The sequence below is a fragment of the Salmo trutta genome, chromosome 37 (assembly GCF_901001165.1).
Source record: "Salmo trutta chromosome 37, fSalTru1.1, whole genome shotgun sequence".
Taxonomy (NCBI): domain Eukaryota; kingdom Metazoa; phylum Chordata; class Actinopteri; order Salmoniformes; family Salmonidae; genus Salmo; species Salmo trutta.
Genome location: NC_042993.1, coordinates 6752608 through 6780346, shown reverse-complemented (window position 1 = coordinate 6780346; position 27739 = coordinate 6752608). Strand labels below are relative to the sequence as shown.

At 42.5% G+C, this 27739-nt stretch overlaps 2 protein-coding genes and 2 long non-coding RNA genes across 4 annotated transcripts in view; 3 read left to right on the top strand and 1 right to left on the bottom strand.

Annotated features, from left to right (window-relative positions):
- Positions 1 to 4193, top strand: part of LOC115177483 (cytoplasmic dynein 1 light intermediate chain 1) — a 31884-nt gene extending 27691 nt beyond the window's left edge. The window contains exons 12-13 of the mRNA XM_029738294.1: positions 1060 to 1170; positions 3303 to 4193. Coding sequence (XP_029594154.1) covers positions 1060 to 1170; positions 3303 to 3379 — 188 coding nt within the window. The 3' untranslated portion in view covers positions 3380 to 4193. The remainder of the gene's footprint in view (positions 1 to 1059; positions 1171 to 3302) is intronic.
- A 589-nt stretch (positions 4194 to 4782) lies between these two features.
- Positions 4783 to 5655, top strand: LOC115177486 (uncharacterized). The gene is made up of 2 exons (XR_003872413.1): positions 4783 to 5221; positions 5320 to 5655. It is a non-coding gene; the product is annotated as an uncharacterized LOC115177486 (long non-coding RNA).
- A 5176-nt stretch (positions 5656 to 10831) lies between these two features.
- On the bottom strand, positions 10832 to 14403 carry LOC115177227 (uncharacterized). The gene is made up of 4 exons (XR_003872374.1): positions 12344 to 14403; positions 11934 to 12010; positions 11236 to 11817; positions 10832 to 11143 (listed from the first exon to the last, which is right to left on the bottom strand). It is a non-coding gene; the product is annotated as an uncharacterized LOC115177227 (long non-coding RNA).
- Positions 14404 to 17678: 3275 nt separating this feature from the next.
- Positions 17679 to 27455, top strand: LOC115176833 (CKLF-like MARVEL transmembrane domain-containing protein 6). The gene is made up of 5 exons (XM_029737160.1): positions 17679 to 17803; positions 18223 to 18350; positions 26519 to 26695; positions 26865 to 26963; positions 27178 to 27455. Exons 2-5 carry the CDS (start codon positions 18228 to 18230, stop codon positions 27340 to 27342), a joined length of 564 nt encoding a protein of 187 aa, XP_029593020.1. The 5' UTR covers positions 17679 to 17803; positions 18223 to 18227; the 3' UTR covers positions 27343 to 27455.
- Positions 27456 to 27739: the final 284 nt, after the last annotated feature.

Here is a 27739-nt window from a genome sequence, read left to right as displayed (position 1 = left end):
ATACTGCCACCGCCATGCTTCACTGTAGGTATGGTACCAGGATTCCTCCAGATGTGACGCTTGGCATTCAGGCCAAAGAATTCAATCTTAGTTTCATCAGACCAGAGAATCTTGTTTCTCATGGTCTGAGAGTCCTTTAGGTGCCTTTTGGCAAACTCCAAGCGGGCTGTCATGTGCATTTTACTGAGGAGTGACTTCCGTCTGGCCACTTTACCATAAAGGCCTGGTTGGTGGAGTGCTGCAGAGATGGTTGTTCTTCTGGAATGTTCTCCCATCTCCACAGAGGAACTCTGGAGCTCTGTCAGAGTGACCATCAGGTTCTTGGTCACCTCCCTGAACAAGGCCCTTCTCCCGCGATTGCTCAGTTTGGTCTGGCGGCCAGCTCTAGGAAGAGTTGGTGGTTCCAAACTTCTTCCGTTTAAGAATGATAGATGCCACTGTGTTCTTGGGGACCTTCAATGCTGCAGAAATCTTTTGGTACCCTTCCCCAGATCTGTGCCTCGACACAGTCCTGTCTCGGAGCTCTACAGACAATTCCTTCGACCTCATGGCTTGGTTTTTTTCTCTGACATGCATTGACAACTGTGGGACCTTTATATAGACGGGTGTCTGCCATTCCAAATCATGTCCAATCATCAATTAAATTTACCACAGGTGGACTTCTCAAGGATGATCAATGGAAACAAGAAGCACCTGAGCTCAATTTCGAGTCTCATAGCAAAGGGTCTGACTACCTATGTAAATAAGGTATTTCTGTTTTTTATGTTGATTACATTTGCGAAAAATTCTAAAAACCAGTTTTCACTTTGTTATTATGGGATGTTGTGTGTAGATTGAGGATTTTTTTTATTCAAGCCTATTTAAAATAAGGCTGTAACGTAACAAAATGTGGAACAGGGGTCTGAATACTTTCTGAATGCGCTGTATATTTTGAACATAGGCTAACAGTATTATTCCCTAACTGTTATTTTTTTTTAAAACAATACCTGCCAACCTTGCCTGTGCAAGTTCGCTGAGTAACTGTGATGTTTTGTCTCTTTGTTTTCGCTGTGCCATTAGGCGGGCAGACCAGCGAGGGCGTGCTGGCTAACTTCTTCAACAGTCTGTTGAGCAAGAAGACCGGGGAAGGGGGTGGGGCCAACAACACGCCCAGAACAGTCCGGAAGTCAGGTACTGCTCCACACATGGAAGATCTGGAACTCTTTTGTCATACACCTTCTAGTAAAGTTCTAAGGAGCACAGTGACAGGTATTCTTCCCCAGATTTCCACAGGAAGACAGGACTTGAAATATAAAACATCCATTCTGTCATCTCACTGGTTGTTTAGGTGCACTGTGCACGTGTGTCCTGTCCCCCTGATCTCTCCTTTATTAGACTCTCTCACTCCTTCCGTTGTCTTTACCAGCGGTTCTAAACCTCAGTAACTAAGCTCATGAGGCATTTACAAGTTATATTCTTCAAGAGTTGTTGGTGTAATAGAGAATTTCCATGGGAACCAGAAGTCATTGATCAAATCAATCAGAAATCAATCCGATTTAATACAAGTTGCAACAGGGAGACAACCTCCAGCATGGAACATTTCCAACTGGCCTTCTCTAAGCAGGCCCTATGTTCTAATCTCACAACACCAGTGTTCTGTGAACACCCGCCGGGAGTCTTGTAGGAAGTCACCGCATCATCTGCTAGTGCTACAGAATACAATAACAATCAGTGTCCTTGTATCTCCAGTCTGGCATCAATCACTATCAACAGATATGAGCACAATCCATAACATTCAGTATCAAGTCTAGTGACCAGCAACCCATACACAATGAGTGTCCCAAATAAAACACTCTAAATCATGTGTGTTACATAAAGGGAGAACATATAAGTATTGTGGTAATATGAACTTTATTCATCTGAAATATTCCCATTACAAATGGCTACATATCAACACAAGTTCAGAGATGGATGGATGTACCAATCTTACACGGAACAAAATATATAAATACAACATGCAACAATTTAAAAGATTTTACAGAGTTACAGTTCATATAAGGAAATCAGGCAATTGAAATAAATAAATTAGGCCCTAATCTATGGATTTCACATGACTGGGAATACAGATATGCATCTGTTGGTCACAGATACCTTTAAGTAGCGACATGGATCAGAACCAGTCAGTATCTGGTGTGACCACCAATTGCCTCATGCAGTGTGACACATCTCCTTCGCATAGAGTTGATCAGGGTGTTGATTGTGGCCTGTGGAATGTTGTCCCACTCCTCTTCAATGGCTGTGTGAACTGGAACACGGTGTTGTACATGTTGATTCAGAGCATCCCAAACATGCTCAATGGGTGACATGTCTGGTGAGTACGCAGGCCAATGTGTCTGTACGTCCAACCAGCCTCACATGTGGAGGTCTTGGGCTGGCGTGGTTACACGTGGGCTGGCGTGGTTACACGTGGGCTGGCGTGGTTACACGTGGGCTGGCGTGGTTACACGTGGGCTGGCGTGGTTACACGTGGGCTGGTGGACATTCCAACTCTTTACATGTTGCGTTTTATATTTTTGTTCAGTATAGATTGGCCCCTTTTTTTTTTTTTAAAGTAGTTAATAGTTCTGTCCTAAATTGCCCTTTTTTGTTTATGCTGGTTTTCAGTCAACCTTCTTTTAATAATCATGACGTAATCTAGAATTGTCTAATGATGTGGATGGTAGATCAACTGATCATAACTGAGTTCTCAATATGGATTGTATTTTAGAGCCCCTTGCCTGTCGTGTGTGTGTGTGTGTGTGTTAGTGGATGCTGGCCCCGCTAAGGTCGGTGTATCATGTAACTCTCCTGCATGCGTTCATATTCACGGAGCATGCTCACTCTGCCATATTACCATTGAACAAACCCTTATTTTATGTTGTACTTGGTCAATTAGACCGAACGGCCTGTTTCCCTGCCCTCGTGTTGCCTTATTTGAATGCCTGAGCACACAGAGCCTGCCTGGCCCAAATGAGTGTCTGGGTGCTCCATCAGCTCCCCAGCCGTCAGACAGGTCTGCCACTAACGGACAGCACAGAGCTCATATCCTCCATATCCTCTCTGGTTGTAGACATGTATCTGGGTCTTCAAGGCCTTAGTAGTTGGTTACAACTCATTTCTTTGTTTTCAGAATTTGATGTATCAGTTTGTTTCAAATGTGTTTTATTTGTCATATTCAAATGCTGCCACAAAGAGAACAACTGCAGACTGATCTTTGTCCCAATACTAGTAATTGGGTGAAAGTGTATTTTTAACAACTACACCTATTTTGTAAACTCTTCCAGCGTCAAAGGTGGGACTAGACGGTGAGCCAGAGGCATCCTCCCCAACCTCACCCCCAGCCGACATGGAGGAGTCCTGAACCCCCCAACCCCTAACCCTCCCTGCCACCCCACACGCACACACACTCGCTGGGTCCTCTCCCTCTTTAGACCCTCGACTGTCAGATGGATCAGAAGCTGGACTGGAAACGGAACAGAGCGGTCTTGGAGCGGTTGCCGTGAGACCGAGCCTTGCATGCCAACCCGTTGAAACACCACCAAAGCAAAATGACACGGACTTACTGAAAACCATCAATACATAGAAGATAAGCTCACAGGATATTGGAGGGAAATGGAGTAAGTCTGACTCGTTGTTGCTTTCTTTTAGAGCAACATTAAAATGAGAGGAACCGGTCTTGCGTGTGGTCTTGAAGCCACTGTGACAAGTGCACATCCTTGATGTCACTCTGAACACTGTGGCTGTCTGCGAGGATGTTTTCAAAGTGGAGGAGATTGATGTTTTCCATTTGTGGAGATGGGTCTTTGGTAGACACCAGTTCCATTGTTACATGATGTCATAATGCACTGGAACGCTGATGGATGAAGACTGCTGTACAATCAGGCAGAATGATTGAAATAGTGTTTTAATGCTTATAATGGTCATAATCAAGGGTTCTGTTAGAACTCAAGAATCCAGAGTCAAGGATGATGCTCTAAAACCAGGGAAATGAATTGGTATTTTCTTTTTACTTGTGTGTTCATTTGCTTGGTTTGGATTAAGGAATAGGCAGACCACTGGAGGGTTTTATTGGCATAGGGGAATCATCTATCACAATCTTAAAGTAGTCAAGTTCTCATTAACTATTCAACTGTTAAATCTGCCATCATTCAATAAAGCTGTATTACTAATCAGAACTCTGCTTTGTTCTGTTTCTTTATGCCTATGGTACCTCTTGCATGGTGCAATAGCCAATGGTATTGTATGACTTCCACCACTATTATTGAGTCGTATCCTGGTGCTGGCCGGGAAGTCTGAAAGACGAAAAGGAGACAAGGAGGTCGCAGAACGGGGTGCTAAGAAAATCATCGTCGTTCAGTTTCAAATAGGGAGAAGATCTTGATGAAATCCAGTGGAGGTGGTAGAGCAACACTGGGCTGTGATTGGAGGTTAGGATTGAGTGAGGAAGTAGGAGAGGTTGTGTCTGCTAAAGTTCTTTGTGATGGAAGTTTGGTGGTGGTGTGTTTCAATGTTAAACAGTATGAGCAGGTATATAAACATGTGGTTGATAGTAGCATGCTGGATCAAACTGGACGGCAGTGGGTGAAGGGAGTTATTACAGGAGTTCCAGAAAGTGTTAACATGCAAGAAATAAAGGACCACTTAAAGGTAGGCTCTCTTATTGAGGCAAAGCACCTCCAGATGACATGAGATGGAACATGAGATGGAACAAGGTGGATAGCTTGTCAGTGCTACTATTGGTATTGCCAGGGACAGTTAGGGTTGGGTATATGAGTTACTATGTGTAACATATGTTCTGACACCATTGCGTTGCTGTAACTGCCAAAGGTTTGGGCATGTGGCTGTGGTGTGTAAAGACAAAAGGAGATGTGCAAGGTGTGGGGGAGAACATACATACTGTATGTGGAGACGGGGTCCAGTTAAAGGGCTGTAACTGTGTGGGGTGGGGGGGGCCCTTATTGTGTCGTATGGGGGTTGTTCAGTGGTGTAAAGACAGGTGGAAGTGTGAGCGTAACATCTCGTATGCAGAAGCAGTGAAGGTAGTTCACGCAGAAACAATTGAGGCACTGAGGAGAGCAGGTATTCCAGGGCAGATTGGGATGTAAGTTGGGCCTGATGTAGAGAGCAGGTATTCCAGGGCAGATTGGGATGCAGGTTGGGCCTGATGTAGAGAGCAGGTATTCCAGGGCAGATTGGGATGTAGGTTGGGCCTGATGTAGAGAGCAGGTATTCCAGGGCAGATTGGGATGCAGGTTGGGCCTGATGTAGAGAGCAGGTATTCCAGGGCAGATTGGGATGTAGGTTGGGCCTGATGTAGATGTAGCGTGGTTCGTTCATCACTCTACTACATAGAGAGCAGGTATTCCAGGGCAGATTGGGATGCAGGTTGGGCCTGATGTAGAGAGCAGGTATTCCAGGGCAGATTTGGATGCAGGTTGGGCCTGATGTAGAGAGCAGGTATTCCAGGGCAGATTGGGATGCAGGTTGGGCCTGATGTAGAGAGCAGGTATTCCAGGGCAGATTGGGATGCAGGTTGGGCCTGATGTAGAGAGCAGAATGGGGGAGAACACAAGACTGGTAGGAGACATGCGGAAGGTTGTTACAGTTGTGACAGCAGCACTCAATTGCACAGAAAAATGACAATCAATGACTAAGCCGATACAGATCATAGTGGAGCAGGCAGTGAGGCATCTTGGAATCACAGGACTGACAGGGGAAAATGTACAGGATGACCTCAATAAGATTGAGAATCAGTCCAGCCAGGAATCATGTATTGGTTAATTTTCATTATGGTGTTAATCCTTCACTGGAACGGCAGAAGTTTGATGGTGAATGGGCAAGAGTTCAGTTTCTTGAGGAGTTACCAGCCAACCTGATGTGATAGGTCTCCAGGAGACATGGCTAAAACCTCATCTAGATGTTGTATTACAAAGTTATGTTGCCGTCTGTAGACATTTATAATGCAGGGGATCCCATATAGGTGTGTGGGAGAGGGGAGTGGAACAGGAGTATGTTGTGGTTGGGAAAGAGGGGTGAAAATGGTAATAGTGAACTTTTACAAGCCGTGTAAGAGTTACTGGCCCTTGGAAATGTAGAAGGTAAAGATAGGAGACAGGTAATGTGGTGGGGGGATTTTAATGCTCACTATACTCTGGGGAGGGTTACAGACTGATAGGAGACAGGTAATGTGGTGGGGGGATTTTAATGCTCATAGTACACTCTGGGGAGGGTTACAGACTGATAGGAGACAGGTAATGTGGTGGGGGGATTTTAATGCTCATAGTACACTCTGGGGAGGGTTACAGACTGATAGGAGACAGGTAATGTGGTGGGGGATTTTAATGCTCAGTACGCTCTGGGGAGGGTTACAGACTGATAGGAGACAGGTAATGTGGTGGGGGATTTTAATGCTCATAGTACGCTCTGGGGAGGGTTACAGACTGATAGGAGACAGACAAGTGTTGGAGGAACTACTGGATGAGAAAGGCCTTGAGTCTTATTGACGGCCGGGGAACCAGGATTGACCCAGTAACTGGAATTGAATCTGCTCTGGATCTTACTTTATTCTCCAGTTGAATGGCAGGTAGATGTAGTTGGGAGGTTTAGGAGGAATCTACAGGGAGTACGGATCACTATCCTGTCCTGTTGAATGTAGGATTGAGGGAGGAAGAATCAGCTATAAACAAGCAGTAGTAAGGAGGATCATTAGGACAGCTAAGAGGGAGCATTGGCGCCAGTTCTGTGGAAACAAAGACAGGACCACTGCTGTGGGATCAGAAGAGATTGGGATCTCCCTGTGCTGAAAAGGGGGAGATGTTAGCCCAGGCATTTGTGAAGGTGCACAACTCAAATAATCTGACAGAAGAGGGGCAGGGTGGGAGATAGAGGGTTAGAGGAGAACATCCGGGGGTCCTGGATCAGAGAGGGATGGTGGGGGATACATTGAATGGCCTTCTGGAGAGGGTGGGAGGGGTTTAGGTTCCTGGGGGTCTGACTTGACACTCAAATGACATGGGCGGAGCATGTCATTTGTGTGATGCGTTGCTTGTCAGGAATGGAGTGACAGATAGAATGGTGTTGAAAATGATATATATATAGCGCTGTTAAGGTCATCAGTGGATTATGGAAGTGTAGCATATGCATCAGCAGCTCAGACATCTTTAGAAAAGCTAGATGTTATCCAGGCTCAAGCCCTAAGAATATGTCGTGGAGCCCTTAGGACCTCCCCGGGGGCAGCGATGCAGTTAAAGTTATGAAAACAACAGTTAGCCATGACATATTGGGTAAATCTACAAGGACATACGGTTACACATCCTACAAAAAAGGTGCTCCTAGAGTGCTGGGAACATGAACAGAAATCTGAATACAACTTTGGTTGGATAGGCAATTGCATGGCGAGAGAGATGGGGTTGTTTGGGAGGGAGTTTAGCCCCTCTGGTTCTTCCTGCTATCCCACCTTGGTTTCTCCCTCAGTCAGTGATAGATCTAGGGTTGCTTGGGAGGGTAAGAGATGTTGAGGAAGGAGTAGATTCAGTTGTAAGTGAACATTTAAGAACACAATGCTATGCTTTCTTGAATATATTCACAGATGGATGAAAGGACCCTAAAACAGGAAGGGGAGGAGCAGCTTTGTGTTCCTGAGTTTAAGGTGGCTGTGACGAAAAGAGCTACGGATCATTTATCTGTTTACACATGGAGTTGTTGGCCATATTATTGGCTGCAGAGTGGGTGGAGGAGGTGTCATCTGCTCTGACTCCTGTGCAGCACGGGTGAGGTTTTGCAGTGCTTGTATAGAGTGAAACAGATGGGGTATTTGTGATCTTCCTCTGGGTAGCAGCTCACTTGGGATAGAGGGGAATGAGGAGGTGGATGTTATAACCAAGCAGGATCTTAAACATCCTAATGTTGAGATAAAATTGTCAGTCGGTAAAGCATAAGCCAAGGGGTTAATCAATCAATCAATCAAATGTATTTATAAAGCCCTTTTTTACATCAGCCGATGTCACAAAGTGCTATACAGAAACCCAGCCTAAAACTCCGAACAGCAAGCAATGCAGGTGTAGAAGCACAGTGGCTAGGAAAAACTCCCTAGAAAGGCCGGAACCTAGGACTAAACCTAGAGAGAAACCAGGCACTGAGGGGTGGCCAGTCCTCTTCTGGCTGGTGGCCAAGATGTTCATATATGACCAGCAGGGTCAGATAATAATAATCACAGTGGTTGTAGAGGGTGCAACAGGTCAGCACCTCAGGAGTAAATGTCAGTTGGCTTTTCATAGCCGATCATTCAGAGTTAGACAGCAGTAGAGAGAGACAGTCAAAAACAGCAGCAAGACAGCACGTCCAGTGAACAGGCCGGCAGAACAGCCGAAACCAGAGCAGCAGCATGACCAGGTGGACTGGGGACAGCAAGGAGTCATCAGGCCAGGTAGTCCTGAGGCATGGTCCTAGGGCTCAGGTCCTCCGAGAAAGAGAGAGAGAATTAGGGGGAGCATACTTAAATTCACTGAGAGAGGAGGGAGGAAAGTATAATCACAAGGCTGAGACTGGGACACACAAGGCTAAATAGTACATTGAAATTGGTGGGGAAACATCTGACTGAGAGGTGTGATCATTGTCAGGAGGAGATGGAGACAGTGAAACATGTTCTATTTCAGTGCCAGAAATATGTGAGAGAAAGGGAGCGATTGTTATTAGATTTGAGGAGTAATGGGGCTGAAGAGTCAGGATTAAGTGATCTGCTGGGGAAATCTTCAGGGGATGTAGTATTTAATTATGTATTTCGTTTCCTTAGGGAGATGAGATTATTGGGTAGGGTTTAGACCTTCACTGTCTCTGGTCCACACTCCAGTCCAGTTGGTGGCAGTAATGCACCTTAAAGTTGGTTGCCAACCACCATATAAAATCCAGAAGATGAAGAAGAGTTGTATCCTGAATGCTTTATTTCTGTTCAAGGGATGCAAGGGGGAGCCTTGATACGGAAGGGGAATGAGCTCGTGAGTCTGATGTAGGACAGCAGGAGGAAATGGCGACTGTGCTTGAATCCAAAAGTACGGCAAGTAAAGTGTGTAATAATGAATGGAAAAGTGACATCAAAGAATGGAACAAAACAAGCAAAAGTTGTAGTAGAAGACAAGGACCGTCCAATAAGGCATTTCTTATTAGACTGTGTTTTTTGGTCAAGGAGATTCATTCTGGAAATACATTTGTAATATCGAGTACTGTGAAGAAAGCAGTGGGAAAGGTGGTTTCAATAAAGGTGACTAGAAGCGGCCTTGTTTTGGTTAATTGTGTTGATGAAGAACAGAAGAAGCGTGCACTGGATCTGGCTAGATGTATTGATCTTCGGAGCAGGGCGCCTGCCAAAGGAGTTATAGCTGGAGTCTTGTTGGATGTAGATAATGAGTACCTTAGTCAGAAAATCAAAGGAGTGGTCTGTGCACGTCGCTTGACCCGTATGGTAAATGGAAGGAAGGAGAAAAGCCTGTCGATATTATTGTTGTTTGAGGAGACTCTACCTGAATATGTGAAGCTTGGGTATGTGAGGTATGTGGTGAGAACATTTGTGTCCAAACCATTACAGTGTGGAAATTGTAAAGGATATGGGCACGGAAGAAGTATGATATTGAAGAATCTGTGAATGGAAAATGTTGCAACTGTGGTGGGGATCATACTCTGGACTTCCTTGAGTGCCCTGTTAGGGTGAAGGAGGTCGAGGTGTGAAGGATCAGGGCTGCCAGCGGATCGCCGAGAAGTTTTTGGGGCTCCAAGACTTCACAGCAGAAGCATTACAAGGACTTTTGTAGCTAGGAAATGTCCCGCCCTCACCGGAGGCTTCTGAGGCTGTGTTGGGACCTGATTAGAATTCGTTTTTTTACAGAAAAGCATGTTGATTTTGTTTAGTTAATTTCTTTTTTGATAGTTTGTATATTTTATTTATTTTTACCCAAATGTTTTCCTTTTTGGGATCCTTATTATCCACCTTCACAGTAGGTGGCGGAATGCACATCTAATTGTTGCGAATGCCATTATAGCATAGAAGAAGAAGAAGCCTTTTGACTTGTTTCACAATATTGTTGCGTCACAGTATCCTGTATGAAGACTAGACTGTAGTCTGTCTAGGCTAGACTACTGTACTATGGGGGGTGATAAGTGCCAGAATTAAGCCTTGTGATGCTGCTGATACCTCTCACGAAGCCATAAAATACTGCCATGAATTAAGATGGACTGTCAATGGAGACAGTTTTTGTCTAAGAAGTCAAACTGCCGACGTGTTCACTTCATGTTCATGTCACGTGACACGTACACATCACGTAGACGTAGTGTTCACGTCATGTAATGTGGCACTGACACGTCACGTGTCAGTTTGCTTGTAAGTTTATTATGAACGATCTTACCATGAGCGCCTTAAACGTCTACATGTGTTACGCGTCATGTGTTAGTTTAAGTGTCTGTTTACTTTATTATTAAAGATCTCACCATGAACGCCTTACATCTAAATATTTTTCATTGCCAGAGTAATCTAATCAATTTCAATTGAAATTTGTCAATTGAATATCACCTCAATACAAAAATGATTAGGCTTGTTGATATCGCAGCCAGCCACCATTACTGTGAAGATATGCCTATTTCTCACATCAATATAGACATAAGCGCATCTTTGTTGGAGGTAGCCCTATTCAGAAATAAGAGGTAGCCTAGGTCTCTAGTGGCACATTAAAAAAAAACTTTGCAATCTCTGACTACCGACTTCAGTGTGTTCAAGACAACTGGGAACTCGGGGGGGAAAAAAGCAAGCTCAGACTGGGAAAAATAGTTTTGAACGGCCATCCAACTCGGAATTCCAATTCAGAAACTCTGGCATCTTTCTCTGACCTGAAAATCCCTGATATCATAACTTGAACTAGTTTTTCCCCCCAGAATTTCCAGTTTACCGGTTTAACAGACACAATCACTGTCACCATGCAATCGTTAGGCTATACGTTTCTGTGGAGATGTCTTATGGTTAAAAGCAGGGCTCGAATTGCAAAGAGAATGACCTTCAGGTTGTCCTCCCACCATTCCTGGAACCCGTCAAGGGACTTGCCCATGGCAGTCTTGAGGGTGTGGTTGGTCTGTTCATCCAAACCTAGAGGAGCGGTAGGAAAGGGAGATCTACTGACAATGGAAGATATTGAAATGTCTGATTATGTACAATGGAAAAACAAATACTAATAGTACCTTGTTTCAGAGTTCACGACATTGGTCAGTCAAGATGACCTCAGGAGAACCGTAGGTGTTGAAGATGTCCATCATCACCTTGGAGGTAGCCTCGCCAGTCTTGTCCTTGATGGGTATCATACAAAGAAAATCAATTTTTGGTTCCAAGCACCCTTTTTAAATGGGTTACAGAAGGGAATTTAGAGTTAAGCACGGTCTCCTCCTTAACAGACCTGAATGGGTATTGCCTCCCCCCACTTGGTAAAATAATCGGTCGCCGTCAGACACCAGCTGTTGCCATTCCTGTATTTCGTTAAGGGTCCGATGAAGTCAACCCCTCACATATAAAGTCTTAGAGAGAAGATTACTTCATTCTTACCCGTATCTGTCGTTCAGTGTGCAGAATTTCATATTTGTAAGGGTATGATACACAATCTATAATATTGAACTCTGCTTTGGTCAAATAAAGCAACCATTACAAAGCAACTTATCAGGGCAAAATTTGTACTGTGACACTTACCGATCATGTGCCATGGTGAAACAACTGATGGGCTTCAACTCTTATGCCAGGCTTCACCCTCTCAAACTTCTGTCAGGCTAGATCTTTAAGCACAAGGTGACAAATTGAAACATTGTGTTCTCTCTGATATGACATTCATTGAAATCATAATAATTTCAGATATAATAGAATGTGATCGATAAACAAAAGGTTGTTTTACTTGCCCAGCTGTCCACATCCTTGACAATCCCATGCCAAAAGAAGCGTATGTTGATTTTGGCAATCAGGCTCTTCACTCTGAAATGGCCAACATGCATCTCGGTCAGCATGGCCTCCTCCTCAGTGAAAATCACCCTCCTGTGTCTTTCTTTATCCCTCTCCCCCCATCTCTGTCTGTGTGTCTGTCTAGCAAAGACACCTAGTTAAGGGCAGTTGGAATGACCATAATTGGTAAGACCTATCCATTTGATTGATCAGGGTTAACTTATAGCTAGATACCTCAATATGACAGATATATAACTAGCAACTTCTAGATGACCAACTACCTAGATGGAAAATGGTTGTTGAAAAATGGTTGTTCATAGCTAAATCCTTCCAGTTATGTAATAGAAGTTAACCGCTTTACGTTACCCTGAATAGTGAATTTCTGCCCCCTACGAATGTTGCGCCTCTTGTCGAGATCAGTGGTGCCTTCATAGTACTTCACCTGGTTGGAAAGATCAAATAACATCTCCTTGAGGGATTCCATTGAAGTGCAAGCTACATATAAACAGAAAGCTACAAAAACAGTTAGCTAGCTAGTTAATGTTAGCTAAACAAAACTGTCTGGCTAGCTAGCTAGCTGACTAGTGAGACTGATGTAAGTAAATAAGTAACGTTACAGTAGCTAGCAATTTCAATCCAAAAGCAGCTTAATTTTTTTTCTCCTATTTAACAATATTTTGTTATATAAAGACAAATATATGGTAAAGAAAACATTTATGTCAGACTACATATGGAGTCTTCTTCTTTGATACTATGGTGGTTTGCAAACAAATGTCACAAGCGCATGCCGCCATCCACTGCCCTGGCTGTATATCAGCCCAAATACTTAACAAAATACAAGTAAACAAAACCAAAACCCAACATAATCCTTTATTCAGATTCAACCTCCAACGTCCATTCCCACAGGCTCTGGGGCCTGAGAAAGAAAAGCATCTTCAGACAGTATTCTTTGCCATGTTTCGGCAGTGAAGTCCTTGAAACCCAAAGACTTTTTTTTGCAGGGGAACAGTATTTGGCATGACAGGCCCTTTAATTTTTCATTTGTTTTCCATGAATGACTACTGTAGTGGAAGGATGATATGGTGATAATACTCCTGACTGGCTGGTGTTCCCGTGGAAGTCCTGGGGTCACTGACGCCAGGAGAGGTGTGAAGACAGATGAAAAGGTGAATCAACTAAATGAATGTAACTATGTGAATTAAATTGTCATGTTTGGATTGTTCAAGAATAAGAGCTATGCATTTTATCTATTTTATTGTACTGCAAGTGCTATGGATTTCTAGTTACAGGGAAACTGCGGATAGTTCAGAGGGTGCGACACAAGGGTGCGCTCCTATCATTTAAATATAGTTGATTAGATGAGAATCTGGTTGTGTTTTCCTTTCTTTGACTTTTCCCCACGCCATATGTGTACCCAAGTAGGCTAAATGTAATCCTATTAATAAGCTTGAAATGTTTTCCTATTAATTTGCATAGGTTAACCATTGTGATTAATTATATTTACTGTCTTCTACTTTTTATGAATAAACAACAACAAACATTTTCGATGCTCCACATAGGGCCTTTGATTTTGAATTTGTTTCCCATGAATGACGACTGTAGTAGAAGAATGAGAGAAGATGATATACTCGCGACTGATTACGAGCTGGCGTGCGAGGCCCAGCATAATGACTCAATCACCATTTATTACATGGCAGATGGCAGACCATCTGTGGGCTATCAGAAGGTTCAAACATACCTTATCTGTGGCGATCTCTAAGAAGAGACATTCTCATGGAAGTCCTGGGGTCACTGATGCCAGGAGAGGTGTGAAGACCGATGAAAACGTGAATCAACTAAATTAATGTTACTATGTGAATTAAATTGTCATGTTTGAATTTTTCAAGAGTTCACAAAGAGCTACACGTGTATATATTTTATTGTACTAAGTGCTATGGGATGTATTGTTACAGGGAGTGTTATTTTGTTCGTCGGGCAGCGGATAGTTCAAAGAGGGAGCGACACAAGGATGCACTCCTATCATTTACATTGAGTTGATTAGATTTGAATCTGGACGTTTTCCTGTCTTTTGTTTTAAGCAGTCAAAAGTGCAAAGAAATGTGAATTCAGGTTGGGTATCCGTTTCTGCTTGAATTTGGTTAAAAGGACAGTGAATTTGTTCATACTTTGAGAACTTGCTACCAAGCTCCTGTGTGTATCAGACACACATTGTGTTTTCTCTTAGAGCCTATTCTGAACTGAAGACACGTGTTACCACGTTGTTTTAGCCTATTGGTGGTAGTCATATACTTTGTGTTATTATGTAATGTATAATGTATTTCATGTACACTGTCATTTTTTGTGTCAATTATTTCATGCTATTAGTTAAATAGAGTAACTTCATTCCTCGTTTACAGAGTAATTATTTGATTGACTAAATGCTTCTAATTTAGGTCTATTGGTAGTTGTTATTTACACTATACACATACTGTAGCATATTATTGGATACCACCTTGACATCTCTGATCTGCCTGCCTCAATTCATTAATGCTAGAACATTGGTTGCCAAGATTAGCTTTTTGTATCTAGTCTCTTAATAATTGCATAATGGTGCAAATTAGGCATGTTCATTATAGTCATACTGAGTAGGTGATGCATTCATTCGCTATCTTGCTAGATCCTCCAGAGACGCACAGGGCCTGTTGCATTTATTTTTTACAAAAAACAGAACCTACACTCAAAAAGGTGATATCTACAACCTAAAAGGATTCTTCCACTGTCCCCATAGGATAACCCTTTTTGGTTCCAGGTAGAAACCCTTCTGTGCCTAGGTATAACCCTTTTGGGCTTCATTCCGCAGCAGGTTCTACATGGAACCAAAAATACTTCTACCTATAACCAAAAAGGGTTCTCTTTTGGTGACTGCAAAAGATCCCTGTTGGAACCCCTTTTTAAAGGAGTGTACTCAATAAGTTTACACAATTTAATTCTGTACTCAAACATCTGCCTGGTATTCAAGATAACACGCAACTTAGCACCACCACCTTTGAAGGTTTTCGGCAACCTCTGCTCAGACTTAAATAGCAGTGTTCCAAGAACCTCCACCAGGGGTGACTGTAGTATCCTCAAATTGACAAAAAGGAGACAAGAGGCACCCCACACTCACTTTAGATCCCAAGGGGTCTTTATTTTCATTCTGTATGCTCTCACTCTCATCACTATCTCCTTTGCCATCTTCTCATGTCTTTTCTTGGAATTGTTCTTGCCATAAAATACACAACTAAGTGGCTCAAACACATTAAGAAGGAAAGAAATTCAAAAAAGTACTTTTAACCTGTTGGGGCTAGGGGGCAGTATTTGCACGGCCGGATAAAAAACGTACCCGATTTAATCTGGTTACTACTCCTGCCTAGTAACTAGAATATGCATGCATATAATTATTGGCTTTGGATAGAAAACACCCTACAGTTTCTAAAACGGTTTGAATGGTGTCTGTGAGTATAACAGAACTCATTTGGCAGGCCAAAACCTGAGAAGATTCCTTACAGGAAGTGGCCTGTCTGACCATTTCTTGCCCTCCTTGATCATCTCTAACAAAAACAGGGGATCTCTGGCATGACGTGACACTTCCTACGGCTCCCATAGGCTCTCAGAACCCGGGAAAAAGCTGAATGACGTAATTCAAGGCCCAGGCTGAAACACACTAGCGCGTTTGGCAAGTGCTCTATCAGAGGGCCATCAGACTGAGGCTCGTGCATGAGGGAACAGCATGCTTTTACTTTCACTCTCTTTGTAATAAAAATCGATTTCCCGGTCGGAATATTATCGCTTTTTTACGAGAAAAATTGCATAAAAATTGATTTTAAACAGCGGTTGACATGCTTCGAAGTACGGTAATGGAATATTTAGAATTTTTTTGTCACGAAATGCGTCGTGCTCGTAACCCTTATTTACCCTTTCAGATAGTGTCTTGAACGCACGAACAAAACGCCGCTATTTGGATATAACAATGGATTATTTGGGACCAAACCAACATTTGTTATTGAAGTAGAAGTCCTGGGAGTGCATTCTGACGAAGACAGCAAAGGTAATAACATTTTTCTTAGAGTAAATCTGACTTTGGTGAATGCTAAACTTGCTGGGTGTCTAAATAGCTAGTCCTGTGATGCCGGGCTATCTACTTAGAATATTGCAAAATGTGCTTTCACCGAAAAGCTATTTTAAAATCGGACATATCGAGTGCATAGAGGAGTTCTGTATCTATAATTCTTAAAATAATTGTTATGTTTTTTGTGAACGTTTATCGTGAGTAATTTAGTAAATTCACCGGAAGTGTTCGGTGGGAATGCTAGTCACATGCTAGTCACCTGCTAATGTAAAAAGCTGGTTTTTTATGTAAATATGAACTTGATTGAACAGACATGCATGTATTGCATAACATAATGTCCTAAGATTGTCATCTGATGAAGATAATCAAAGGTTAGTGCTGCATTTAGCTGTGGTTTGGGTTTATGTGACATTATATGCTAGCTTGAAAAATGGGTGTCTGATTATTTCTGGCTGGGTACTCTGCTGACATAATCTAATGTTTTGCTTTCATTGTAAAGTCTTTTTGAAATCGGACAGTGTGGTTAGATTAACGAGAGTCTTGTCTTTAAAATGCTGTAAAATAGTCATATGTTTGAGAAATTGAAGTAATAGCATTTCTAAGGTAATAACGCGCCACGGGATTCAACTGGCTGTTGAGTAGGTGGGACGCAACAAGGCACACCTGTTAATTAATTGCATTCCAGGTGACTACCTTCTGAAGCTGGTTGGGAAAATGCCAAGAGTGCAAAGCTTTCATCAAAGCAAAGGGTGGCTACTTTGATGAATCTCAAATATAAAATATATTTTGATTTGTTTAACACTTTTTTTGGTTACTACATGATTCAATGTGTGTTATTTCATAGTTTTGATGTCTTCACTATTATTCTACAATGTAGAAAATAGTAAAATAAAGAAAAACCCTTGAATTAGTAGGTGTGTCCAAACTTTTGACTAGTACTGTATGTACAGTCCTTTCCAGTGTGTCGGCAAATTAGTTGAACAGGAGAAGAGGATGTGGTTGCTTGTGGAGAGAGAACAGTGTGGGTGGTGGGTAAAACAGCTGCAGTGACGCTGATTGAAGTAGCGTACCCACCCACATTTACAATTTCATTGATCAATTTAATAAATAATACTAGTATATACAGTTACATTATTGTAGAATAGGCTACTCCTGTATCCAGACTATATTAGGATACCGTTATGATTTCATTGGTGTTGTCAGGCATGATTTTAGGTCTTTGATCGAAGTTGTATGTTGTACCTCGTTTTCCTTCTTCAGTGAAAAGTACTTATGCATCCCCCATTCAATTCAGTTCGAGTGTGAATGTGTAGGCCTAGTGTCAGTGGAAAAATAAACCCATAGCTCCAGCACAGAATGGCATGTAGGAGTAGTTTATTACAATGTAAAATATGTATATATCCTATAATACAATGGCATGTAGGGGTAGTGTATTACAATGTGAAATACTATATATCGCAGATATTATTAAGGCGTTGGTATCATGTAATGTCAGTCAGACGTTCAATGGTAGGAAACAGCCACACGGTGGTAGAGTTGCCTAAGTTTAATTCTGCCACTTATCACCCCCCATACTCTTCTGTTAACGACAGGGGTGTAGACAAGCCGTTCATTTGCGGAAGTGTGGGTCCAGGTTTTAAACAAGAACGCAACAACAAAGGGCATCATTGGAAAGTCGTGGAAATACGATATCTATTTCAAAGCCATACCTATTCAGTTGGTTGCTCCAAACTTGACGCGTGAGTCCATCGTTTATACTTTTTTTGTTGCTTAGGCTATTGCCTTTATTAGTTTTTCCTTTCAATTTGATTTCATCTTTGTTAGCTGTATGTTCTCACTTATGTGAGTGTTTGATGCAGTCTACTCTAGCCAAGATACCCGATGGAGTTGAGTGCGGAGGCGATGAATTTTCGACTACATAGAGTCAGTATCAGTCGATACTTGTAAAATGCCCAGTGACAGGCTACCCTAAATTTAACACAAAGTTATTTCTTCCATCGTGTCTTTTGTAGTTAACAAAATGCCACGCTTTCGCTTTCGCTCTGTAGTTTGCCGCTGGTATGATAGTGTTAATAAATGATAGGCCTACACTAACATGAAGTACATAGTTGCAGTCTTATTGAAGTTGTACTTTTTTCTTCAAATCTATTCATTTCAGTCACCATGGCTGCTGCGGAACCCGTCTACAGTCCAACAACAGTTTCAGAGACCATATCCAAAAAGTGGTTAATTGTACCAACAGATAATTTGGATAAAGTCAGATGTTTGATAAAGGTGGTTGAAGTGGTAAGTAATATTCTTATCATAGTTATTGTTATGATACTGTTATTGTTAATGTTCCACTGTGCTGGGCAAGTCTTAATCCAAGCATAACATGAAAGTACACTGAACAAAAAAATGTATGCAACATGTAAAGTGTTGGTCCCATTAAATATCCCAGGCTTTTCCTTATGCACAAAAAGCTTATTTCTCTAACATTTTTGGCACAAATTTGTTTACATCCCTGTTAGTGATCATTTCTCCTTTTCCAAGATAATCGATCCAACTGACAGGTGTGGCATATCAAGAAGCTGGTTAAATGGCATGGTCATTACACAGGTGCACCTTGTGCTGGGGTCAATAAAAGGCCACTCTAAAATGTGCAGTTTTGTAACACAACACAATTGCACAGATGTCTCAAGTTCTGAAGGAGTGTGCAATTGGCATGCTGACTGACTGGTGGACATTCCTGACTGCAGGAATGTCCACCAGAGCTGTTGCTAGAGAATTGAATGTTCAACATCGTTTTAGAGAATTTGGCAGTACGTCCAACCGGCCTCACAACCACAGACCATGTATATGGCGTTGTCTGGGCGAGCGGTTTGCTAATGTCAACAATGTGAATAGAGTAACAACTAGAGGTCGACCGATTATGATTTTTCAACGCCGATACCGATTATTGGAGGACCAAAACGGAGCCGATACCGATTAATCGTCCGATTTAAAAAAAAATAATAATAAAAAAATAAATTAAAAAAATACAACTTTTTATTATTATTTGTTTTATTTTATTTATTTTTTACATGTATTTATTTGTAATAATGACAATTACAACAATACTGAATGAACACTTATTTTAACTTAATATAATACATCAATAAAATCAATTTAGCCTCAAATAATTAATGAAAAATGTTCAATTTGATTTAAATAATGCAAAAACTAAGTGTTGGAGAAGAAAGTAAAAGTGCAATATGTGCCATGTAAAAAAGCTAACGTTTAAGTTCCTTGCTCAGAACATGAGAACATATGAAAGCTGGTGGTTCCTTTTAACATGAGTCTTCAATATTCCCAGGTAAGATGTTTTAGGTTGTAGTTATTATAGGAATTATAGGACTATTTCTCTTTATACCATTTGTATTTCATATACCTTTGACTATTGGATGTTCTTATAGGCACTTTAGTATTGCCAGTGTAACAGTATAGCTTCCGTCCCTCTCCTCGCTCCTACCTGGGTTCGAACTAGGAACACATCGACAACAGCCACCCTCGAAGCAGCGTTACCCATGTAGAGGAAGGGAAAAAACTACTCCAAGTCTCAGAGCGAGTGACGTTTGAAACGCTATTAGCGCACACCCGGCTAACTAGCTAGCCATTTCACATCGGTTACACCAGCCTCATCTTGGGAGTTGATAGGCTTGAAGTCATCAACAGCGCAATGCATTGCGAAGGGCTGCTGGCAAAACGCACGAAAGTGCTATTTTGAATGAATGCTTATGAGCCTGCTGGTGCCTACCATCGCTCAGTCAGACTGCTCTATCAAATCATAGACTTAATTATAACATAATAATACACAGAAACACGAGCCTTAGGTCATTAATATGGTCAAATCTGGAAACTATCATCTCGAAAACAAAACGTTATTCCTGTTACATTGCACAACCTTCAGTGTTATGTCATAATTACGTAAAATTCGGACAAATTACCCAAAGTGTTGCATATACCCTGACTGCGTGCAATGAACGCAAAATGACACAATTTCACCTGGTTAATATTGCCTGCTAACCTGGATTTCATTTAACTAAGTATGCAGGTTTAAAAATATATACTTCTGTGTATTGATTTTAAGAAAGGCATTGATGTTTATGGTTAGGTACAGTCGTGCAACGATTGTGCTTTTTTTCGCAAATGCGCTTTTGTTAAATCATCCCCCGTTTGGCGAAGTCAGCTGTCTTTGTTAGGAAGAAATAGTATTCACAGTTCGCAACAAACCAGGCGGCCCAAACTGCTGCATATACCCTGACTCTGTTTGCAAGAGAAGTGACACATTTTCCCTAGTTAAAAGAAATTCATGTTAGCAGCCAATATTAACTAAATATGCAGGTTTAAAAATATATACTTGTGTATTGATTTTAAGAAAGGCATTGATGTTTATGGTTGGAGCAACGTGTACCTAAGCGATATATGCAACGCAGGACAGGCTAGATAATCTAGTAATATCATCAACCATGTGTAGTTAACTAGTGATTATGATTGATTGATTGTTTTTTATAAGTTAAGTTTAATGCTAGCTAGTTACTGCATTCGCGTAACCTCGTGGAGTGCAATGTAAAGCAGGTGGTTAGAGCGTTGGACTAGTTAACCGTAAGGTTGCAATATTGAATCCCTGAGCTGACAAGGTAAAAATCTGTCTTTCTGCCCATGAACAAGGCAGTTAACCCACCGTTCCTAGGCCGTCATTGAAAATGAGAATGTGTTCTTAACTGACTTGCCTAGTTAAATAAAGGTAAAAAAAATAATAATAAACAGCCAAATCGGCGTCCAAAAATACCGATTTCCGATTGTTATGAAAACTTGAAATCGGCCCTAATTAATTGGCCATTCCGATTAATCGGTCGACCTCTAGTCACAACGGGGGGGGGGGGTTTATGGTATGGGCAGGCATAAGCTGCGGACCATGAACAATGTGAATGCACAGAGACACCGTGACGAGATCTGGAGGCCCATTGTGGTGCCATTCATCTGTCGCTATCACCTCATGTTTTAGTATGATAACGCACGGCCCCATGTCGCAAGGATCTGTACATAATTCCTGCAAGCTGAAAATGTCCCAGTTATTCCATCGCCAGACGTCACCCATTGAGCACGTTTGGGATGCTCTGGATCGACATGTACGACACCGTGTTCATATTACCGCCAATATCCAGCAACTTCGCACAGCTATTGAAGAGCAGTGGGACAATATTCCGCCGGCCACAATCAACAGCCTGGCCAACTCTATGTGAAGGAGATGTCACACTGCATGAGGCAAATGGTGGTCACACCAGATACAGACTGGTTTTCTGATCCACGCTCCTACCTTTAAAAAAAGTATCTGTGACCAACAGCTGCATATCTGTAGTCCCAGTCAAGTGAAATCCATAGATTAGGCCCTAATGCATTTATTTCAATTGACCGATTCCCTTGTATGAACTGTAACTCAGTAACATCTTTGAAATGTTTGCATGTTGCTTTTTATATTTTTGCTCAGTGTATTTCAGAGGGGAGACCAGAAGGTTGTCTTCCTATCTGTTCTGATGGCACCAAGTAGTAAAACAGGGTTAGATCAACTCTGGTGACAATATGACTTTTATCTAGTGGTGTCATCACATGTTTACTTTGTGCTCCAGATATAAGACCAGATGAACAAGTTTGTATGTAAAATGTCTAAGTATAAACACCTGTCTGGATAGTCTGCGTGTAATAAATAGAATATGCAGATTTTCAAATGCTACCATTTCATTGTTGTGTATGTAACTGGATCCGGCTCCCAGAAACTGTGGGCTGTTTATCCCACAATTAACAGGCAAGTTTATAAATCATAACCTTTGTAGCTTTCTTAGGGTGTGACCATTGTCAGCTGTTTTTCTTGATTATTCCGTGAAATGTGAAAGTCAGACCATTCTACAGAACAGTTGCAACAGTGATGATGCACTCATCAGACCACACCCATCAGACCACACCCATCAGACCACACCCATCAGACCACTCCCAGTCCTCCCACATCCCCTTCATGATGGCCTGGGGTATTTGTCAGCAGAGAGATGACCCTCAGGAACCTTTAACTGATCGTCAGGCCTAAGACGGCAAAGTTGTTTTTCAGATTTCAGAGTCCAAATCAGTCACTATGGAGCTGCTGTATCCAGTTGAGGGTAGCTGAAATCAGATCCTGTATCTTTAGCTCTATATAGCCTGTCTAGAACAGCACTCCAATTGGACAGTTGGACGTATCACCTAGCTCACATATTAAAGAGGAGACTGGGTCGGAAACCATTTGAGACTATTTAAATGCCTCCACGTTTGCCTATATGAAAGAGCAGCAGTGCTTAAGTCAGCGTGTGTGTGGCGCGCATATGTTCTGGCTGGGGGTGTCTTTAAAAGCAATTCTGTTGAATTGGATGAGGATACTACAGCAGACTGCTGTTGACTCATGTTTGACCCCTTTCTGTGTCTCGCTGGTCATCACAAGTGGCAGAGCTGTGAAATGTCTACATTTGAACTGGATATCATCAATGGCTTACTCGTATTTCTAGACCCCAATGTCAAGGCTTCAACTATTTCACTGCCTTCCTAACTGCAGTGAAATGTCATCTTCAATTGAATTCAAATCACATGCTTTATGGCTGCTATCTTGTATTTCTCCCCAGTTAACAAGATCTTGAAACAAACTCTTTCCGGGCAGAGGGAGGGCTTATTTGGGTGAGGGCACCTCTTGTAGTTTTAGGTTGGCCTGTGAGTAAGCAGGTTAGAGGTGGAGGTTTTCTAGTTGCCATAGTTTGTGATTGAGCTCTTAGTCCAGGCAATTTTTGTGTGTGTTTTGCATCTCCTTCTGAAGCAGTCTGAGTTGATTCAGAGTTTGTCTCTTGTGGAAGCGCGGTCTGGAGACAGACAGTGATGACATGGCTCTGTCTTCCTCAGATCACTGGGTCCTTAGTCAAGCTAATCAGAGTCAGGTGTTAGCAATACCATCTAGCGATGCACTGCAAATGAAATTAGCAGCCAGATGCAAAATGTCATTACCAGGGTTATTTTAAGCCTTGCTGTTTGACCTTCTTACTGTGTGTGTGTGTGTGTGTGTGTGTGTGTGTGTGTGTGTGTGTGTGTGTGAGAAACAATGGATTCCTCCAAATATGATCAACATTGCAAGAATGCGTGGCAAGCTCATTGCACATAAATATCTGTGGATTTAAATGTAATTTAAAGCATTTCCTGCTTAAAGCCACAAAGAACCCTGGATTCTAATGCTTTTTAACTCTGCTCTTTCTCTTGCAACACAACACTTTGCTAGAGTTGTGTGTTCATAGAACATTGTGGAGAACACACACGCACACACAGTCTTGCACAGCTAACCTTGTGGGAACACACAATTCAGTGCTATTCAAAATCCCATTTTCCCTAACCCGTACTCATATCCTAACCTTATCCCAAAAACCTAACCCCTACTCATACCCTAACCTTATCCCAAAAACCTAACCCCTAATCATACCCTAACCTTATCCCAAAAACCTAAACTGTACTCATACCCTAACCTTATCCCAAAAACCTAACCCGTACTCATATCCTAACCTTATCCCAAAAACCTAACCCCTACTCATACCCTAACCTTATCCCAAAAACCTAACCCGTAGTCATACCCTAACCTTATCCCAAAAACCTAACCCGTACTCATACCCTAACCTTATCCCAAAAACCTAACCTGTACTCATACCTTAACCTTATCCCAAAAACCTAACCCGTACTCATACCCTAACCTTATCCCAAAAACCTAACCCGTACTCATACCCTAACCTTATCCCAAAAACCTAACCTGTACTCATACCCTAACCTTATCCCAAAAACCTAACCCGTACTCATACCCTAACCTTATCCCAAAAACCTAACCCGTACTCATACGCTAACCTTATCCCAAAAACCTAACCCGTACTCATACCCTAACCTTATCCCAAAAACCTAACCCGTACTCATACCCTAACCTTATCCCAAAAACCTAACCCGTACTCATACCCTAACCTTATCCCAAAAACCTAACCCGTACTCATACCCTAACCTTATCCCAAAAACCTAACCCGTACTCATACCCTAACCTTATCCCAAAAACCTAACCCGTACTCATACCTTAACCTTATCCCAAAAACCTAACCCGTACTCATACCCTAACCTTATCCCAAAAACCTAACCCGTACTCATACCCTAACCTTATCCCAAAAACCTAACCTGTACTCATACCCTAACCTTATCCCAAAAACCTAACCCGTACTCATACCCTAACCTTATCCCAAAAACCTAACCCGTACTCATACCCTAACCTTATCCCAAAAACCTAACCCGTACTCATACCCTAACCTTATCCCAAAAACCTAACCCGTACTCATACGCTAACCTTATCCCAAAAACCTAACCCGTACTCATACGCTAACCTTATCCCAAAAACCTAACCCGTACTCATACGCTAACCTTATCCCAAAATCCTAACCCGTACTCATACGCTAACCTTATCCCAAAAACCTAACCCGTACTCATACGCTAACCTTATCCCAAAAACCTAACCACTATTTCGAACCTTAACCCTAAACCCCCTAGAAATAGCATTTGACCTTGGGGACAAACAAAATGTCCCCAGTTGGTCAAAATTGTTGTTTATTTACTCTTCTTGTGGGTACTTAAAAAAAAAATCAAATTGGTTTAATCTTTATTTAACTGGTCCCCACAAGAATAGTTAAACACAAACAACAGACCGTAAAGAAAGTGTTAAAGGTGCTGCAGAAGATGTTGTCTTGAGTAGGAGGCCCAGTCTTTATTACAGTGTTGATGTCAGACTGTCTGTCTGGTCATGTAATGAAGCTGCAGATATAGAGCTGTGGCTTCATTAACACCAGGGCTGGGGGAGACAGACCATGGTGCATTTTACCTTGTAATATGGAACAAAGGCCTACATACTGTACAGTTTAAGCTACTGTTTTTATAGATACACATATGGCACATTATGCTCAGCACCGTATTACAGAGAACATGTTTGCTGTCTATCGTTTAGTTTTAGGTACCCATTTAGCACTGTCTAGCTGAATAGTGTGAGGACAGATCCTCAGCGCAGTATGCTATCTGGCGGGGGGACAGATCCTCAGCGCAGTATGCTATCTGGCGTGGGGACAGATCCTCAGCGCAGTATGCTATCTGGCGGGGGGACAGATCCTCAGCGCAGTATGCTATCTGGCGGGGGGACAGATCCTCAGCGCAGTATGCTATCTGGCGTGGGGACAGATCCTCAGCTCAGTATGCTATCTGGCGTGGGGACAGATCCTCAGCGCAGTATGCTATCTGGCGGGGGGACAGATCCTCAGCGCAGTATGCTATCTGGCGGGGGGACAGATCCTCAGCGCAGTATGCTATCTGGTGGGGGGACAGATCCTCAGCGCAGTATGCTATCTGGCGGGGGGACAGATCCTCAGCGCAGTATGCTATCTGGAGGGGGGAGAGATTCTCAGCGCAGTATGCTATCTGGCGGGGGGACAGATCCTCAGCGCAGTATGCTATCTGGCGGGGGGACAGATCCTCAGCGCAGTATGCTATCTGGCGGGGGGACAGATCCTCAGCGCAGTATGCTATCTGGCGGGGGGACAGATCCTCAGCGCAGTATGCTATCTGGCGGGGGGACAGATTCTCAGCGCAGTATGCTATCTGGCGGGGGGACAGCTCCTCAGCGCAGTATGCTATCTGGCGGGGGGACAGCTCCTCAGCGCAGTATGCTATCTGGCGGGGGGACAGATTCTCAGCGCAGTATATTATCTGGCCTGTTCCTTCCAAACAATCGATAAGGAAACGAAAACAAAAGTCAGGAACCGCGTGAGTCAGTTAAAGTGTGGTTTTGCTGGCCTTGTGGCCTTTCTTAAGAATCTTTATTAATAGTGGCTATTGAGAAATCAAAATGGGGTCTGTGGCTGTTGTAAAGGGGTGGATCCTTTAGCTGGGTCACCGTTCTAATGGCAACATGAAAAAGCTATTTTGTGTGGTGCGATTATGAATAGAGCCAGTATGTGGTGCTTCTATCACGCTGTGATGAGCTTTAAGAGTACTGTGATGGTCACACCAGAAGAATCCTCTCATTGTGAAGATTACATTAGAGTTGTCCCTTCCTCCAAGCCCAACTCTGAACTTCGCATGAAATATTTAGACATTTTCATATACCCTCATTTACATAGGGCTATGATAGTCACTCAATTCTTGAGTCAACTCTACTAATGTCAGAAGACATAATACTGAGTTCATCAGTACTCAAGCCATACATAAGCATGTTTGACGACACTAAATTACCTCTAACCTCTTCTATATCTGAGACAAAAAACACAACTTCCCATTTAGTTCTGGTAGTACTACAGTGCCATCTGTTGTTGAGACTGGGGTAGTACATGATCAGTTAGTTTTGACTTGTGTGTCCTCAGCTCCTGTCGTTTGTGGCCTTCATTCTTGAAGAGGTAGTGACGAACTGTGTGAGCTGCTCTCCGCTGTACTTCTTTGAGTTTGTCAGCTGCACAGCCTTCCTCTTCACAACTCTCCTCCTCATCCTCCTCGCTACCACCCTGCACAAGAGAGTGGGCATCAGCTGCTGGCCCTCCCTGGTGAGTACTCAGTGTGTGTGTATGAATATACACATATGTTGATAAATGAGGCCCACTGACCTGCCTAACGTGTATGTTTATCATTCATAAGACTGTGTGTGTGTGAGGATACTTGTATTCCCATTTAAATGTATGGTGGTGTATAACCATGCTGACTTGTCTCTTGCAGGACTTTGTGTACACAGCTTTGATGGCTGCATTCTTCCTCATCGCCTCCATTGTGTTTGCCTCTGATAATGGTGGAACTGACCTGGAGAATGCTGCTGTGGTAAATGAACATCTTTACTCAGACTGTCCTCATACCTCAGGGTCCTGGTTACTGGTTTTTCAAATGAAGACAAAATGTCAGCCCAAACCAAGCTGGGTCTAGATTGAAAGGAGAACCATTTTGTCAAACGGTTTAGTGTCGTTTTTTTCTGTTTGTTACAAGATGTTTTACTAATGTTAATACTTAGTAATAACTCATTACTATTTATCTTCAGGCATTTGGCTTCCTGGCCACTGTGGCATTCCTGGTGGATGCTGGCTGGTTTGTGAAGACCAGGGGTTTTCCTTTTAAAAAGACCAACCAGCAAGCCGCAAGCAACGGCGGGGCCCCCGTGGCAGAGGCCGAGAAACTCAACAGGGAACAGAACGAAGCAGACTAGGCCCAAGGATACCTAAACGAGTAACACTGGTATCTCTTTGTCCCACATTTACACACGCAAACAAGCAACACAATAAGACTATCAGAGGGCCACCTTATATCTGCTTAAAGGAAGGAAAGAAATCTCCAGTAGTTTTTAACATCTTATTCAGAGCTTTTATTCTCAGCTGTGGGACCATTTTTGTAGGAGACATGGCCTGTGCTGTATACATTCTGTTTCCTTGGACCATGGACCTGCTTGGAATGGGACCACTCATTGATAAAAATAGACCAAGGCTCTCCAACCCTGTTCCTGGAGATCTGTCCTCCTGTAGGTTTTCACTCCAACCCTGTTCCTGGAGATCTATCCTCCTGTAGGTTTTCACTCCAACCCCAGTTGTAACTAACCTGGTTCAGTT